This window comes from Leucoraja erinacea, chromosome 31 (assembly GCF_028641065.1).
Source record: "Leucoraja erinacea ecotype New England chromosome 31, Leri_hhj_1, whole genome shotgun sequence".
NCBI lineage: Eukaryota > Metazoa > Chordata > Chondrichthyes > Rajiformes > Rajidae > Leucoraja > Leucoraja erinaceus.
Window position 1 is genome coordinate 27,028,729 of NC_073407.1, and position 16,061 is coordinate 27,044,789.

A 16,061-nucleotide genomic window follows, 5' to 3' on the forward strand; every position below is an offset into this window, starting at 1 on the left:
AGTATATGTAGGGAATAACACATGTGGTATCTGTAGGAGTACATACAGTATCTAAGAAGGAGCATATATGTAATATCTGTAGGAACATATGTAGTAGCTATGACGGAACACGTGCAATATCTGTAGGAAGGAACACATGTAGTATATGTAGGGAGTAACACATGTATGTAGGGAGTAACATGTGGTATCTAAGAAGTAACATATGTAGTATCTGTAAGAACACATAGAGTATCTAGATAGCTACACACATGTAGTATTTGTGAGAACACATGTAGTATCTGTATCTGTAGGGAGGAACAGATGTAGTAGCTAGAAGGAACACATATGTTGTAGTATCTGTAAGAACACATGCAGTGTATCCACAGTGCAGGCAGTGCCCGCCCGCCCGCGCCGCTGTCCGGGCCGCGCCGTCAGTGAAACACAGAGACAGCGGGGGCGGGGCCAGCAATGGCGGGGAGAGGGGTCACAGGTCAAACGGCGGGAACGCGCGGTGAGTGTGAGGGAGAGGGGAAAGAGAGGGGGAGAGTGGCCTCTGTGTGGGGGGGGGGGGGGAGTGAGGGAGGGAGAGATAGTGAGGAGGATGGGGAGAGAGGGAGAGTGAGGAGCGAAGATAGAAGTGGGAGGGAGAGGTGGTGAGGAGAGAGGGAGAGTGTGAGGGTGATGGAGGGAGAGAAGGATGGAGGGATGGAGGGAGAGGAGAGGGAGAGAGGAGAGTGTGTGAGGGTGAATGGAGGGGAGAGGGGGAGAGGGGAGGGGGATGGGGGGAGAGGGGAGAGGGGGAGGGGAGGAGGGGGAGGTGGTGGGTGATGGGAGGGGGATGGGGGAGGAGAGAGTGTGAGGAGGAGCAGAGGTGGTGGGTGTGGGAGGGTGTGATGGGGAGATGAGGGAGAGAGGGAGGAGAGAGGAGAGAGTGTGAGGGTGATGAGGGGGAGGAGAGAGAGAGGGGGGGGGGAGATGAGGGTAGTTATGAATGAGGGGGACGTGTTTAGAGTGATGGAGGGAGAGGTGGAGGGAGGGAGAGGAGCAGAGGTGGTGGGTGTGGGAGGGATGGTTCTTGGTTTCTTGGTCCTCCATAATATTCCAAATGTAATTTAAACTGGAGGTGGTGGAGGGAGGACTTCAGCTAGAAAGGGTGATTGGGTCCACACTGACACTGCCCATCCATCACCTGTTCACACTAGTTCCAGGATGACTGTGACAAGGATGCAGATTCCCTGGTCCTCATCTTTCTCCCCACCAGCCTCTGCGTCCAACACATCATGCTCTGGATAGTTCCATCACCATCAACGTGATCCCACCATTAACCGCTTCTTCCCAATCCTGTCTGCCCTCTGCAGAGACTGTTCTATCCTGCACACACACACTAGGGACAATTTACATCAATGGGAAGTGTGTGAGAAAACCGGAGATCCTGGAGAAATCCCACGCAGGGAGAATATACAAACTGTACAGACATCCTGGAGTGTGTGAGGGTGAATGAGGGAGAGAGGGAGAGTGTGAGAGTGAATGACGGAGAGAGGGAGTGTAAGATGTCAAGTTTACCTTGAACTGTACTGGATGTCTGGCGCTGTAAGGCAGTAGCTCTACTGCTGCACCACCATGTAAAGAAAGTTTTAAAAGGGTCTACACTGGGAGCAAATAAATATAGCAACATCAACTTAATTATCTTCGTAATTCTGGCTACTGAGAGTATTCACTTTCCAGTATTAACAAAACAAGGGCTCAGTTGATGTGAGTTGAAATTGTTGAACCAACATCGAGTGCAGAAAGCCGTAAGATGCCTTCAAAGAAGGTCTCGACCCGAAACGTCACCCATTCCATCTCTCCAGAGATGCTGCCAGCCCTGCTGAGTTACACCAGCTTTTTGTGTCTATCTTTGTTTTATTGAATGAAGAGATGGATTAACATATGATGAGCATTTGTCGGCACTGGGCCTGTACTCACTGGAGTTTAGAATGATGAGGGGAGACCTCGTTGAAACTTACCGAATAGTGAAAGGCCTGGATTGAGTGGATGTGGAGAGGATGTTTCCACTGTTGGGAGAGTCTAGGACCAGAGGTCACAGCCTAAGAATTAAAGGACGTTCCTTTAAGAAGGAGATGAGGGGGAATTTCTTTAGTCAGAGGGTGGTGAATCGGTGAAATTCATTGACACAGAAGGCTGTGGAGGTCAAGTCAATGGATATTTTTATGGCAGAGATGGATAGATTTTTGATTAATAAGGGTGTCAGGGGTTATGGGGAGAGGACAGGAGAATGGGGTTAGGAGGGAGAGATAGATCAGCCATGATTGAATGGCGGAGAAGACTTGATGGGGCAAATGGCCTAATTCTGCTCCTATCACTTATGAGATGTCAAGTTTACGTTGAACTGTACTTATTTCTGTACTTGTGGTTTAGGGATAAACAATGGCTGAGAGACCAGAGGACTTGAATCTGCCGAATGCTGTTATCACCAGGATTATAAAAGAGGCGGTGAGCAGAATATTCTTTGTCACTGTTCAGAGAAGGACTTGTGATGATTTAGCTTTGGTAGAACCAGGGAACATGTGCAACAAACACCTAATAGAAGTTTCATAAATTGTTTTCCTATTAAGTGGGTGAGAATTTTTAGTGTGCACTGTTTGGGAAAAAATATTTTTAAATGTGTTTTTGTCATTAATTATTTTTTAAATGTGAAAGTGGGTTAGTACAGTTTGACAGCGTGATAACAGGCCATCAAATAGTGTATAAATGTGTAGGAAGGAACTGCAGATGCTGGTTTACACTGAAGACAGACACAAAATGCGGGAGTAACTCAGCGGGACAGGCAGCATCTCTGGAGAAAAAGAATGGGTGACGTTTCAGGTCGAGACCCTTCTTCAGACTCGACCCGAAACGTCACCATTGCTTCCGGAGATGCTGCCTGTCCCGCTGAGTTACTCCAGCATTTTGCGTCCATCTTCAGTGTAAATCAGCATCTGCAGTTCCTTCCTACCCATAAAATTGAGTTGATAATAAGACTGGGTCGTAACACAACAAAGGACTTCTGACGTTGATTGGCTGAGTCGTGAAACCGTGAAATTGTGATTGTTGGGTGTTTTTACAAACTGCAGAGTCCGCGCATTGCTGCATGGTGCCACAAAAAACTGGTGTGTAATTTGCTGCCAATGCAATTCAGATCAGATTAGTTTATTGTCATATACACCATGGTGCAGTGAAATTCCTTGCTCACATGAATCTCACCGAGTAAGCAATACACATTGTAATGATAAATAAAATGACCAGTGTATGATCGTAGTGCGGAATACGTTGAACAAAAGAATATGAAAGTATAAAAGGCAATAAAAGAATGAAACATAGAAAATAGGTACAGTTACAAATATGGGCACACCCAGGAATGGGGTGTAGAAAAGATGATGAGTTCATTTTAATCGGTTCATGAGTCAGAAACCGTTCTTATGCCTGGACATCAGAGCCTTCAGGCTCATGTATTACACTAATGGCTCAACTGTAAGCACGTTTTATCTATCTGCTGATTAGTTCGCACACAATAAAAGCTTTTCACTGTACCATGGCACACGTGACAATAAACTAACTGAGGAGCCTGTATCTTCTGGCAGTAGAAGAGACAAAAGGAATGGCCAAGGTGACATTACTTCCACTCGACCCGAAACGTCACCCATTCCTTCTCTCCAGAGATGCTGCCTGTCCCGCTGAGTTACTGCAGCATTTTGTGTCAATACTGGTGAAAGGCACACAAAGATGGAGATATGCCATTCTCTACTATAGTGTTGGTTCTATCATTTCTCTCTGCATCCGAGAGCGTGTCGTTGCATGAATTTACCTCTTCTCTCCAGCTGCCGGATGGAGTGAATGTATCAAAGGAAGCCCGCAGCGCAATATCCCGAGCGGCCAGTGTTTTTGTTCTTTATGCAACTTCCTGGTAAGAATCTACAGTTAAGCAGTAAAGCCTGTTGCCTTGAAGTTGTCCACCAGATCACCTTTAGAGGCTGTGATTGAAGAGTTACCAAAGTGGCAAAGTCTTATTGAAATTTGTGCTCATGGAATTGAAAGAGAACTTGATGTAATGATCTCGGGGAACCCATTGGATCAAACCACAATGTTGAGGAAGTGCATGGTTACAGACGAACAAACCTGCCTGCGTTTTGCCTCATTATAATTGATATTTGTCCAGTTTATGATTCGATACGATAGAACCTTATTTATCCCAGGAGGGAAATTAATCTGCCAACAATCATGGAAACACATGAAACATGGAATTAAAGTGTTGAGTGGAAAGGATTGGGGATGTGCAAAGATTGGGGTGGGGGGCGGGGGAGGGGTGAGTCAGTCTCAGTCTACCCCAAGACAGAAGGGGGAGGGGTTGTACAGTTTGATCGCCACAGGGAAGAAGGATCTCCTGTGGCATTCTGTGCTGCATCAGGTTGGTCATGGTGGACTTAGACTTTATGGGAATTGTATGGAGATTACTTGAACTTATTTCACATAAACTCCAACAGGTTTTAATGCTGCAAACTTATTCATCCCTCGTTGTTAATTCTTTGATATGAATTATTATATTTCATTGATTTGTATTAGTTTCTCTTATATGCTTATCACTTTTCAGATGCTAATCATCTGCATTTACCTAGTTCTTTGTTTTCTATGTGAATAGCTGTGCTGGTAGTTACTTGCTTATCTATACTCAACTACAACCTATCTGTGTCGACCCGAAACATCACCCATTCCTTCTCTCCAGAGATGCTGCCTGTCCCGCTGAGTTACTCCAGCATTTTGTGTCTACAACCTATCTTGCTTATCTACACCGAACTACAACCTATTTTGCATATCTACACCACAACATATCTTGCTTGCATTAGGGATTTTGGGCTTTTTTTTTTGCACTAATATTATTTGGATTTATTGAACTTTCTTTTGTTTATTGGGTCAACTATGAGGACTGTGTTTACAGACCTGTTATGCTGCTGGGAGTGAGAATTTCATTCTTCTGTTTTTGATACATGTGACAATTAAACACTCTTGATCTCTTAAAACTCGAAGCATTGACGGGCTTGTGGTTTTGAACTGGTGCTGCCCGACCTTCAGACCATTTTGAATGTCCTACGATTAACACAAATCACCTGTATATGCAATGTTTTGTTCTGCTCATCAGAGTTGCAAAAAAAATAAAATTTGTGGGAAGTAGAAATAGGAAGAAAGCTCATGTTCTAGGAGCAGAGTCTGGCCATTCGGCCCATCAAGTCTACTCTGCCATTCAATCATGACTGATCTATCTCTCCCTTACAACCCCATTCTCCTGCCTTCTCCCCATAATCCCTGACACCCGTACTAATCAAGAATCTATCAATCTCCACCTTAAAAATATCCAATGACTTGCTCCACAGACATCTGTAGCAATGAATTTCACGAATTCGCCACCCTCTGACTAAAGAAATTCCTCCTCATCGCCTTCCTAAAGGAACTTCCTTTAATTATGAGGCTGAGACCTCTAGTCTTAGACTCACCCACTAGTGGAAACATCCTCCCCACATCTACTCTATCCAGGCCTTTCACTATTCGACATAACGTACAAGTGGAAGGGAAAGGTTTAGCCAAAACAGCACGGAGAGAGGGAGAAAAGTTCCAAAGAGCTCAGTGTTTTGCATATTCTCATTCAGTCTTTTCTCACATCCCTTATCAATATCTTCATTAATTTGTGAGTATTTGCTGCAGATTAGGTTGAGGCAGCAACCATCAAATTTGGATTGAACGATGATCAATTTGACCACGCCTTGTAAATCTAGCTGGACGACCAGGGCAAGGAACACCATTCTCATCCTTGGTTCTCATCAGTACCTTGTATCGGACATGGTCTGTTGCAGCAGGGAATTAAGCTGTCTCGGTCAGAGCTAATGTAAAGAAATACCAAGGCCCCCAACATGCAGATGTAAGAAAGGATGAGATTAGGATGGATTAGGACAGGTTAGGACGGATATGGACCAAACGCAGGCAGGTGGGACTAGTGTAGATGGGACTTGTTGAGCCGAAGGGCCTGTTTCCACACTGTGTGACTCTCAATGGCTCTCTGACAGCGCAAATAACTTTGCAATGAAGAGCAAGAGGAAAACACTGAGTGCAGCGGATGTGTTGGCTGCGATGGAGGAGATGGAGTTTGATCGATTCATCACTCCACTGAAGGATGCTTTGGAAGGTGAGGAAGTTATTACATGGTCTTCACACTCTTCAACTTTAGAAACTGCATGAATTAATTAACACAAAGTCTGAGTTTTAGCAAATGAACAGTTAGTAATTCTATACAGTTACAGCAAAGATTGCATAATGAATACCATGTTAGTGGCTCCCTAACTAAAGGTTAGTTGAGAACTACATAGCAAAGTCCAAATGACAGGGGTGGTACAGATACTAATGGCAATCCCCTGTGGAAGCTCCCCTCTCACTGCTAGCAACGGGAATAAGGTACAGCAGCTTGTAAACCATTACCTCTTCTTCTTTCGTGTGGCGTGCACAGCCTAAAGTTGTAGGACAACTTGTTGTGTTTGATCTTCCGTTTGTGCACGTCGAGTTGATTGCATTAGTCGACACAGGGTGGACCACTTGAAGGTTGCAATCTTCCACCCCACCATTACCCCCAGCTTCATACACCAACTATCACCAGCCAGAAGAAGGGCCTCCACCTGAAACATCCATGTCCTCCTGAGATACTGCCCAACCAGCTGACTCCCTCCAGCGCTCTGCGTTCTACGCAAGATTCCAGTATCTGCCGTTCTGGTGCCTCTGTAACCGTTATCAGGCTTTTGAACCTCACTGCACAGCCTTAACCACAAACCCACATCAGCAGGAAGCTACCATGGACATTTTATACACTACACTACCTACTTCATCTTGCTCTATAGTCTGGCTACAGCCAATCACTGATAATCTGTGGATTGGTTTATTATCTGTTTAGCTGGTGTGTTAATGTAAAGCTGCAACCAGTCTGTTATTAAATGTTCTTGAGTAACTACTCCAATCGCTGAAAACATTCTGAATCATTTCTGTGCTCTCTAGTGACTTTGTTTTTACTTAAACTATGCAATAAGATTACAAGACATAGGAGCAGAATTAGGCCATTTGGCCCATCAAGTCTGCTGTGCCATTTCATCACGGCTGATCTATCTTTCCCCCCCAACCCTGTGATCTTTGACACCTTTACTAATCAAGAACTTATCAATCTCTGCTTTAAAAATACCCAACAACATGGACTCCACAGACGTCTGTGGCAATGAATTCCACAGGTTCACCATCCTCTGGCTAAAGAAATTCCTCATCTCCATTCTCAAGGTACATCCTTTTATTCTGAAGCTGTGACCTCTGGTCTGAGACTCTCTCACTACTGGAAACATCCACTCTATCTAGGCCCTCACAAATACCTTCATGAGACTCAAATAGGAAGGATGTATTTGGAAATTGCCAGTGATCACAAGGATTATTGCTGTTGCTGATACGGCATTTAATTTAGTTGTTCACTTTCATCTTCACCTACTGAAGGCTTGCAGTGGTCCTAGTCCTGGCAATTGCCAATCCAATACTTGAAATCAAAGATAGACAAATAGCTGGAGTAATTCAGCGGGACAGGCAGCATCTCCGTAGAGAAAGAATGGGTGACGTTTCGGGTCGAGACCCTTCTTCAGACTGGTTAAGGATAAGGGAAACGAGAGATATAGACGGTGATGTGGAGAGATAAAGAACAATGAATGAAAGATATGTAAAAAAAAAGTAACAATGTTCACTGTTTGTCGGGTGAAAACGAGAAGCTGGTGCAACTTGGGTGGGGGACGGATAGAGAGGGAATGCTGGGGCTACCTGACGTGAATCATATCAATATTCATACCACTGGGCTGTGAGCTGCCCAGGCAAAATATGAGATGCTGTTCCTCCAATTTGCGTTTAGCCTCACTCTGACAATGGAGGAGGCCTCGGATGGAAAGATGAGTGTGGGAATGGGAAGAAGTATCCAGCAACCGGGAGATCCGGTCGGTTGAAGTGGGCTGAGCGAAGGTGTTCTGTGAAACGATCGCCCAGTCTAATCAAAGATGATCTTTCCCCTTTCCCCTCAGCTTACAAGCGAGAGCAAAGAGGAAAGAAAGAAGCTTCGGAACTAAAGAAGAAGGATAAGAAACCGGAGAACGAGGAACACAAGAGCAAGGAACACGAGGAAGATGCAGAAGAAGTGAAGATGGTGGAAGATGAGGAGCAGAAGGAGGTTGAAAACGAGGAAGAGGACGTGGAGAACTGAAGCTTTCATGCAACTACAATAGGAATGGTGTCTGGAAACTGGCCTTGATCACCAGGATTATTGCTGTCCACCTCCATGCTCTGGTTACGGGTGTTAGACCATTGAAGAAGCATTTGTGGATCAGCCTTCTCTGTTTTTGTACAGTTCGATGAAATTGAAACCTTTTTTATTTTGTTACCATTTGTGTTCATTTGTAAAACAATGTTTTAATAACGCATTAAAAAGGGCAATTGTTTTTTGCACTTACATTGTTATCAAAATAGTTCTAGGAAATTGTCAATATCAGTACTGGGGGTGCCTGTTGTCACTACCGGGTTGTGGTTAGTTTACTATTGTCATGTGTACCGAGGGACCCCCAGGGTATAGGTTTGTTTGCGTGCGATCTGGTCAAAGATAATCGAGCTGTCCAGTGTACAGATGGAACCACGCCGTGTCAGAGGAGAGAGAAGGGGGCTCAACTACCACCCACCGCCAGTCTCCACTGCCCAAGTTGGATCGGCCTCTACAGACCCACAAGTAGATGACCCTATGGAGAGGACAGTCATATTTGTTTCGAGTGCCCGCCGATAATGACAGATAAAGGGCATGAGGCGAATTAAAGCTAATGCCAAGGTCTCCAATGAAGTAGATGGGAGGTCAGGACTGCAATCTGGCTAATGAGAGGACTGTTCTGTTGCGTGATTATAGCTGGGAAGAAACTGTCCAAACCTGGTGGTAGAGAGCCTGTCCCACTTGGCGATGTTTTCGGCGACTGCCGGCATCATTGACTGATGTATCAGGTCACCGAAAAAGTCGCGGCGTGATGTCATATTGACGCGCGGAGTCTCGAGTGTCGCAACATTTTTTTTGTCGCCGCCGATTTTGAAATGTTGATCAGATCAATGACGCCACAAGGCGAAAAAAAAGCCAATGCCCTTAATTTTTCCTGGTCTCCTGTTGGGAGAGGGAGGAGATGCAGGGGCCAGGACTGCATCATCGATTACACTGGCTAATGCCGAGGCAGTGACTGCAGAGCTGTTCTGTTTGCGTGATTAGGGAGGCTATATCACTGCAACTTATTGCAGGTCTTGGATGGATCTGTTCCCAATCTAAGGGAATGGTGAAACTTGTGACGTTACTTAGGCTTAAGAGTATGTTATAAATGATGGCAATCTCATGCAGCACCTCATAGTCTTGCCTGCATTTGGCCCAAATCCATCCAAAACTGCTCTTGCCTACCACAGATGTTAGGCTTACTGGTCTAGTTCCCAGGCCTTTCCCTGCAGCCATTCTTAAATATAGGCAAAACATCACCCTCGTGTGTTCCAACACCTCACCCGCATCTAATGAGTGTTCATATCTCAGCCATGGATCCTGTCATTTCTTCTCTAGCTTCCTAATGTTCTTGGATACATCAAGCCCTGGAGATTTGTCTACCTTCAAACGCCTTACAATGTCCAGCGGCTCCTTCACCATAATACCAACATCCTTGAGGGATGTTCATTAAGTTCCCCAGTCTTCACGCCTTTCCCCATAGTAAAGAGAGGAGAAATACTCATTGAGGATCTGCCCAACTTCTGTGGCTCTGCAATCAGACACTGTTTTGCTTTCTGAGAGACCCTGTTCCCTCTAAATTATTTGAGGAGAAACACTCCAGCTATTAGCCCAACATCAGATATGGGAAGAGTTTAACAGCGTAGACCCAAGGAAGAAAAACGACAGAAATCAGACTTTATATCAACATGTTGTTATTTTATTACAAGTTGTTGGAAGTTTGGTTCCCGGCATTTCCTCTTCATTCCTGTTGAAAATAAAGTGAAATATGAATGACTTTGTAGACAATGCATGGAAGGTCAGTGCAATACACAGTAATGGCAACACTCACAGCAGGACACTCGACACGGCCATCATTGATCTCTTCAATGACACTGTGAGGATGTTTGCCATCAATGTTGCAGCCGATGGACTGAGCAGTTCCAAGGATTTCCTTTACAGTTCCTGCAATAATTCAAGAATAAAGTCCTCAATACAAGTTTAGAGACTTGGTACAAATAGCAGACACCAAACTGCTGCATTGCAAGGATTACTCACCTGAAAGCTCTCTGGCGAGGGAACGATGCCTCATCTGCCGGGCAATACTGAGCACCTCATCGAAGGTGATGCTGCCAGTGTGTTTAACTGGAGAAAAATGGAGCAGCTTCAGTAAATTGAACAGACTGTCCTTCATAACCTAAGACACATGCATCACAAACATATATATCCAGCAGCATAACTGATTGAATTGAAAGATCAACTGCATGGCCATCCATTCCACATCCACATGCCCAAATCAAAATGAATGGCTACAGCTCTACTATAGAGCTGTCTACACTATAGAGCTACTATCTCTAACCAGCAAGTGTTTTTCCAAGCAAGCTGCATTGCACTGCCCCCCTTACACACACCACTTCCCACACTTTCAGCAGAGGCGACCATTGATGGGAAATTCAGCATCACCCCCAATATGCTGCAACAGCCAATGATGTGAAGAACCAGGCCTCAGAATAGACACTGCACTCGCCCACTGGGCAAAATGTGAGCCTGCTCTCCCATTTGCTGCTGAGATCTGGGTTACCTGCAGTATGCGTCTCAAGACATTGCAGATGCACCAACATGGAGACCGTTTATTCACAATCACTTCCAGTGGACAGCAACATCATTAACATACAGCATTAGACACTGAAATAGGCTCTATTCCAAGCTCCCACGTGGGAACAAATGAAGACTTATGGAAGAAAAGATTCAAAGACATGCTCAGAACCCATCTTCATTCGTCATCTTCTGATGAAATCCACCGCCCCACCAACCCCTGGGAATCTCACGCTGACGAAACCCTGAGGCCATGCATTGGGATCAGACAGAAGTTATGCACCAACAGTGGAAGGTCCACATTCTAACAACCCACATAACTGGATTGGAAGATATCCTCGATGATTCGGGTCATGAAGACTATTTGGGCTTGGTTGTATTGCAGGCAAATCATGACATTTCCATTCATAACATGCACACGAGCTGTAGGTCCAATCCTCTTGCATTCCAATCCACAGTAAATCACTCTGAGGATAGGAGGAATTCCACACAACCCATTTTTCTCTAAATGGAAATAAAATCAAATGAAGTCTGAAGAAGGGTCTAAACCTGAAAACATCACCCATGCTTTTGCTCCAGAGATGCTGCCTGACCTGCTGACTTACACCAGCGCTTTGTGCCTAAAATCAAATGAACACCCACCACTCCAGCTGGAAAGTTTAGAGTGGCTGAAGTTCCCTCACTTCATACCAACACTCACTATTTTTTTGCTTCTTTCTGTCCCTGGGTGGTTCCTTCAGGGCTTTGATGACGAGAGCAGAAGCTGATGGGACAACCTGAATCTGTGAATGAGAGACAGCTGTCAGTACCAGACACACAACAGAAGACAACAAAACCTGCCCTGAGAAATCACCTGCTACAATAGAACACAGCACATATTGTCCAACTGCTTTTAAAACCACTGATTAGCTGTGCCCGATGTATCAATGATTGACACTAGCCTGGTTTAGCAGCAAACGAGACCCGTGTCCCCCCCCCCCAGTTGGGAATGCATCAATGATGAACGAGCTAACCCATTGTTCTGAACATCCATAACACCTGTGAACCCAGGGCATTGATCTAGTTTAGATACAGCGTCGAAACGGGGCCTTCGACCCACCGGGTCCTCACCAAGCAGCGATCCCGGCACACAAACACCTTCCTACACACACTAGGGACAATTTACATTTATACCAAGCCAATTAACCTACAAACCTGTACGTCTTTGGAGTGTGGGAGGAAACCCACGTGGGTCGTGGGGAGAACACACAAACTGTACAGACAACACCCGTAATCAGGATCGATCCCAGGTCTCTGGCGCTGTGTGGCAGCAACTACCACTGTACCACCGTGATGCCCACTAATAAATTGTATTTATTTTTTCTTGCAGTTAACCAAAAACTCCAATCTTTTTATAAAGCTGTACCTATCTTTACCTGGGCCTGTCGGTTCTGAATAGTCAGCTGGATGGTGATACGAAGACCCTTCCAGTCACCGGTAGCCTTGGCAATGTCATCACCCACTTTCTTGGGAGACTACACAGGAGCGGAAGGAGAAAGACAAAGAGTTTGATGAAAGAAGCCACAGAATTACATGAGAGCTGCACATGAAGGGCAGGGGTGTAGAGACTCACCAGACCCAGTGGGCCGATCTTTGGGGCCAGAGCTGATGTGGCACCCACTTCACCTCCAGTACATCTGAGGTACACTGTGGAGACAAAGACAGACACATTTTACACCACACATCACAGCCTGGTATTCCTCTGCTGCACCTAGACTGGGTGGCAATGGTACATCTTTCCAAAATATTCATTCTAACAAGCAACCCTACATGCAGCAAGCAGAGTCTGAAGAAGAGTTACGACCCGAAATGTCAGCTATTCCTTTTCTCCAGAGAAGTTGCCTGACCCGCTGAGTTATTGGGCCTTTTGTGTCTATCTGCGGTATAAACCAGCATCAGCAGTTCCTTCCTACACATGCGGTGATAAGGCTTCAATTTAGTCATTTAAATGAAATTATCTCCACAGCAATAGAGCAACTAACATTCAGGGCTGAAGCAGCCAACAAGGTGCACTGCAGGGCCAAGGTGGGTAGAGCAGTCGTGCCCCCGCCAGCACCGACTTGATGCATTGACAGACCACCCAGATTCTGTTTGCCCAGCACCATCCATTCATGCTGCCTGGCCCCAACACTGGCCTGCCAGCTCCATTCTAACAGAGCAAAACACAAAGTGCTGGAGGAACTCAGCAGGGCAGGCAGATCTGTGGAGGGAATGGACAGGCAGCATTTTCAACCTGGAAAGTCTCCGGTCACTTCCACACATGCTGCCTGACCCGCTGAGTTTCTCCAGCACCGAGTGTTTTGCTCAAGATGCCAACATCCCAACTGAGGAGCCCCACTTCCCCAGCTCAGTCCCGACCCACCATTAGACCATCAACCTGGTGAATATATATCATCAACATGACACGTCCTCCATCACAGGAGCTCGGCCCTTAAACTCAACACAATAATAATGTAGATGTAGTCTCGTTGCTTCCCACGTGGTTGGTGCAATATTCCTACAACAATAGGTTTGTAAACATTGTCCTGCGGGCCCGGGATGACAACTCGCTCCCCGGGCATCACTCAGCAGCTGCCCGGGGAACACGCGGCCCGAGCCCCAGGCCTGAGGCCTAACCCCGAGCCCGGCCCCGCATCCTCCACTCACCGACTTTGATCTCGTTGGGGTCGAATTTGGGAGGCATGGCGACGAGCTAGAGTTCGCGCTTGGGCGGGTACGGTGTCGGATGAGCCCGGCTCCGGGACGACCGAGGAAGAGTTGCACCGTCGCCGCCGACAGCCAAGAGGGACGCGGCTCCACGCTCACGCCTTATATACCCGGGCTAGCGTCATCACGTTCCCGGGCGGCCATGTTGGGTGAGGCGGAGAAGGTCGCGGCAGCCATGTTGAGTGAGGCAGAGAAGGTCGCGGCAGCCATGTTGAGTGAGGCAGAGGCAGCCATGTTGAGTGAGGCAGAGAAGGTCGCGGCAGCCATGTTGAGTGAGGCAGAGAAGGTCCCGACAGCCATGTTGAGTGAGGCAGAGAAGGTCGAGGCAGCCATGTTAAGTGAGGCAGAGAAGGTCGTGGCAGCCATGTTGAGTGAGGCAGAGAATGTCATGGCAGCCATGTTGAGTGAGGCAGAGAAGGTCGAGGCAGCCATGTTGAGTGAGCCAGAGAATGTCGCGGCAGCCATGTTGAGTGACGCAGAGAATGTCATGGCAGCCATGTTGAGTGAGGCAGAGAAGGTCGCGACAGCCATGTTGAGTGAGGCAGAGAAGGTCGCGACAGCCATGTTGAGTGAGGCAGAGAAGGTCGCGACAGCAATGTTGAGTGAGGCAGAGAAGGCACAACTCTGACGAAGGTAGACAAAAATGCCTGAGAAACTCAGCGGGTGAGGCAGCATCTATGGAGCGTAGGAAATAGGCAACGTTTCGGGGCGAAACCCTTCTTCAGATTTTTCAGCATCTGCAGTTCCTTCTTAAACACTTGAAGAAGGGTCTCGACCCGAAACATCACGTATTCCTTTTCTCCAGAGAGGCTGCCTGACCCGCTGAGTTACTTCAGCACTATGCGTCGATCCTCGGTTTAAAGCAGCATCAGCAGCGCCTTCCTACTTACACCAGCCATGTTGAGTGAGCCAGAGAAGGTCGCGGCAGCCATGTTGTGTGAGGCAGAGAAGGTCGCGGCAGCCATGTTGTGTGAGGCAGAGAAGGTCGCGGCAGCCATGTTGTGTGAGGCAGAGAAGGTCGCGGCAGCCATGTTAAGTGAGGCAGAGAAGGTCGAGGCAGCCATGTTAAGTGAGGCAGAGAAGGTCGTGGCAGCCATGTTGAGTGAGGCAGAGAAGGTCGTGGCAGCCATGTCGAGTGAGGCAGAGAAGGTCGAGGCAGCCATGTCGAGTGAGGCAGAGAAGGTCGAGGCAGCCATGTTAAGTGAGGCAGAGAAGGTCGCGGCAGCCATGTTGTGTGAGGCAGAGAAGGTCGAGGCATTCATCAGTGAAGAAGGGTCTCGACCCGAAACGACAAATGTTTTAGCGTCCCAGATAGAACAATGAAATTCTTACTTGCAGCAGCACAACAGAATATATGAACATAGTGCTTTATAAACAATATAAGAAACGAGAAAAAAGTGAAGTGTGTGTGTATATACACAAATACTCATATATTCCTCTCTAGAGATGCTGTCTGACTCTCTGAGTTACTCCAGCACTGTGTGTCCATGAGCACCACAAGAAACCTCTCGATACAAAAATGCTGGAGTAGCTCAGCGGGCCAGACAGCATCTCTGGATCCCGCATCTCCACAGATGCTGCCTGCTGTTTCCACAATGTAACACTCTATCACCCACTGGGTGGCTCCAGGGCTCTGTGTATCTCGGGGTTTTGTCTCGGGTTTTGCAGCGTCTGCAGCATCTGGGAGGTCGGAGCCAAAGCCGATCTTGTCGTCGCGTGACGGCTCGTTGGCGCTGGAGGAGCGAGGCGGGAGGAGGGAGGGAGAAGAGGGGAGAGGCCGCGCCGTCCGTCCGCCCGCAGCCCACCCACCCTCGCCAGACCCCGGCCCACCCGGGCCCCGACACACGGCCCACCCGGGCCCCGACACACGGCCCACCCGGGCCCCGACACCCCGGCCACCCCACCCGGGCCCCGACACACGGCCCACCCGGGCCCCGACACCCGGCCCACCCGGGCCCCGACACCCGGCCCCACCGGGCCCCGACACACGGCCCACCCTCGCCAGACCCCGGCCCACCCGGGCCCCGACACCCGGCCCACCCGGGCCCCGACACCCGGCCCACCCCGGGCCCCGACACACACGGCCCACCCGGGCCCCGACACCCGGGCCCCGACACCCGGACCCGGGCCCCGACACCCGGCCCACCCGGGCCCCGACACACGGCCCACCCTCGCCAGACCCCGGCCCACCCTCGCCAGGACCCGGCCCACCCGGGCCCCGACACACGGCCCACCCGGGCCCCGACACACGGCCCACCGGGCCCCGACACACGGCCACCCGGGCCCCGACCACGGCCCACCCGGGCCCCGACATGATGCTCTTCTCCCGGAAGAAGAAGCAGAAGGATGAGGCGCGGAAACGCCTGGAATATCAGATGTGCCTGGTGAGCGACACGGACCCGGCCCGGCCCCGGCCCACCCGGGATAGGCAGGG

The 16,061-nt window shown here is 48.2% G+C and overlaps 3 protein-coding genes across 3 annotated transcripts in view; 2 read left to right on the forward strand and 1 right to left on the reverse strand.

The window, feature by feature from the left end:
- Positions 1-426: 426 nt before the first annotated feature.
- pole3 (polymerase (DNA directed), epsilon 3 (p17 subunit)) lies at positions 427-8,519 on the forward strand. The gene is made up of 5 exons (XM_055660370.1): positions 427-490; positions 2,398-2,472; positions 3,837-3,922; positions 6,072-6,190; positions 8,097-8,519. Exons 2-5 carry the CDS (start codon positions 2,407-2,409, stop codon positions 8,273-8,275), a joined length of 450 nt encoding a protein of 149 aa, XP_055516345.1. The 5' UTR covers positions 427-490; positions 2,398-2,406; the 3' UTR covers positions 8,276-8,519.
- A 1,466-nt stretch (positions 8,520-9,985) lies between these two features.
- rpl12 (ribosomal protein L12) lies at positions 9,986-13,736 on the reverse strand. Its single transcript, XM_055660371.1, has 7 exons — positions 13,568-13,736; positions 12,495-12,568; positions 12,298-12,396; positions 11,583-11,664; positions 10,346-10,432; positions 10,140-10,252; positions 9,986-10,055 (listed from the first exon to the last, which is right to left on the reverse strand). Exons 1-7 carry the CDS (start codon positions 13,602-13,604, stop codon positions 10,050-10,052), a joined length of 498 nt encoding a protein of 165 aa, XP_055516346.1. The 5' UTR covers positions 13,605-13,736; the 3' UTR covers positions 9,986-10,049.
- Positions 13,737-15,908: 2,172 nt separating this feature from the next.
- lrsam1 (leucine rich repeat and sterile alpha motif containing 1) overlaps positions 15,909-16,061 on the forward strand; it is a 34,898-nt gene continuing 34,745 nt past the window's right edge. The window contains 1 exon segment of the mRNA XM_055660372.1: positions 15,909-16,011. Coding sequence (XP_055516347.1) covers positions 15,940-16,011 — 72 coding nt within the window. The 5' untranslated portion in view covers positions 15,909-15,939.

Excerpts from the sequence above, each read along its gene's own strand:
- pole3 (XM_055660370.1), top strand. The coding sequence starts at position 2,407 with ATGGCTGAGAGACCAGAGGACTTGAATCTGCCGAATGCTGTTATCACC. Across the intron at positions 2,473-3,836 it reads CCAGGATTATAAAAGAGGCG|CTGCCGGATGGAGTGAATGT; the intron begins GTGAGCAGAATA and ends TCTTCTCTCCAG. Across the intron at positions 3,923-6,071 it reads GTTCTTTATGCAACTTCCTG|CGCAAATAACTTTGCAATGA; the intron begins GTAAGAATCTAC and ends GCTCTCTGACAG.
- rpl12 (XM_055660371.1), bottom strand. The coding sequence starts at position 13,604 with ATGCCTCCCAAATTCGACCCCAACGAGATCAAAGTCG. Across the intron at positions 12,397-12,494 it reads AGATCGGCCCACTGGGTCTG|TCTCCCAAGAAAGTGGGTGA; the intron begins GTGAGTCTCTAC and ends GCTCCTGTGTAG. Across the intron at positions 10,433-11,582 it reads CAGAAAGAAGCAAAAAAATA|TTAAACACACTGGCAGCATC; the intron begins GTGAGTGTTGGT and ends ATTTTTCTCCAG.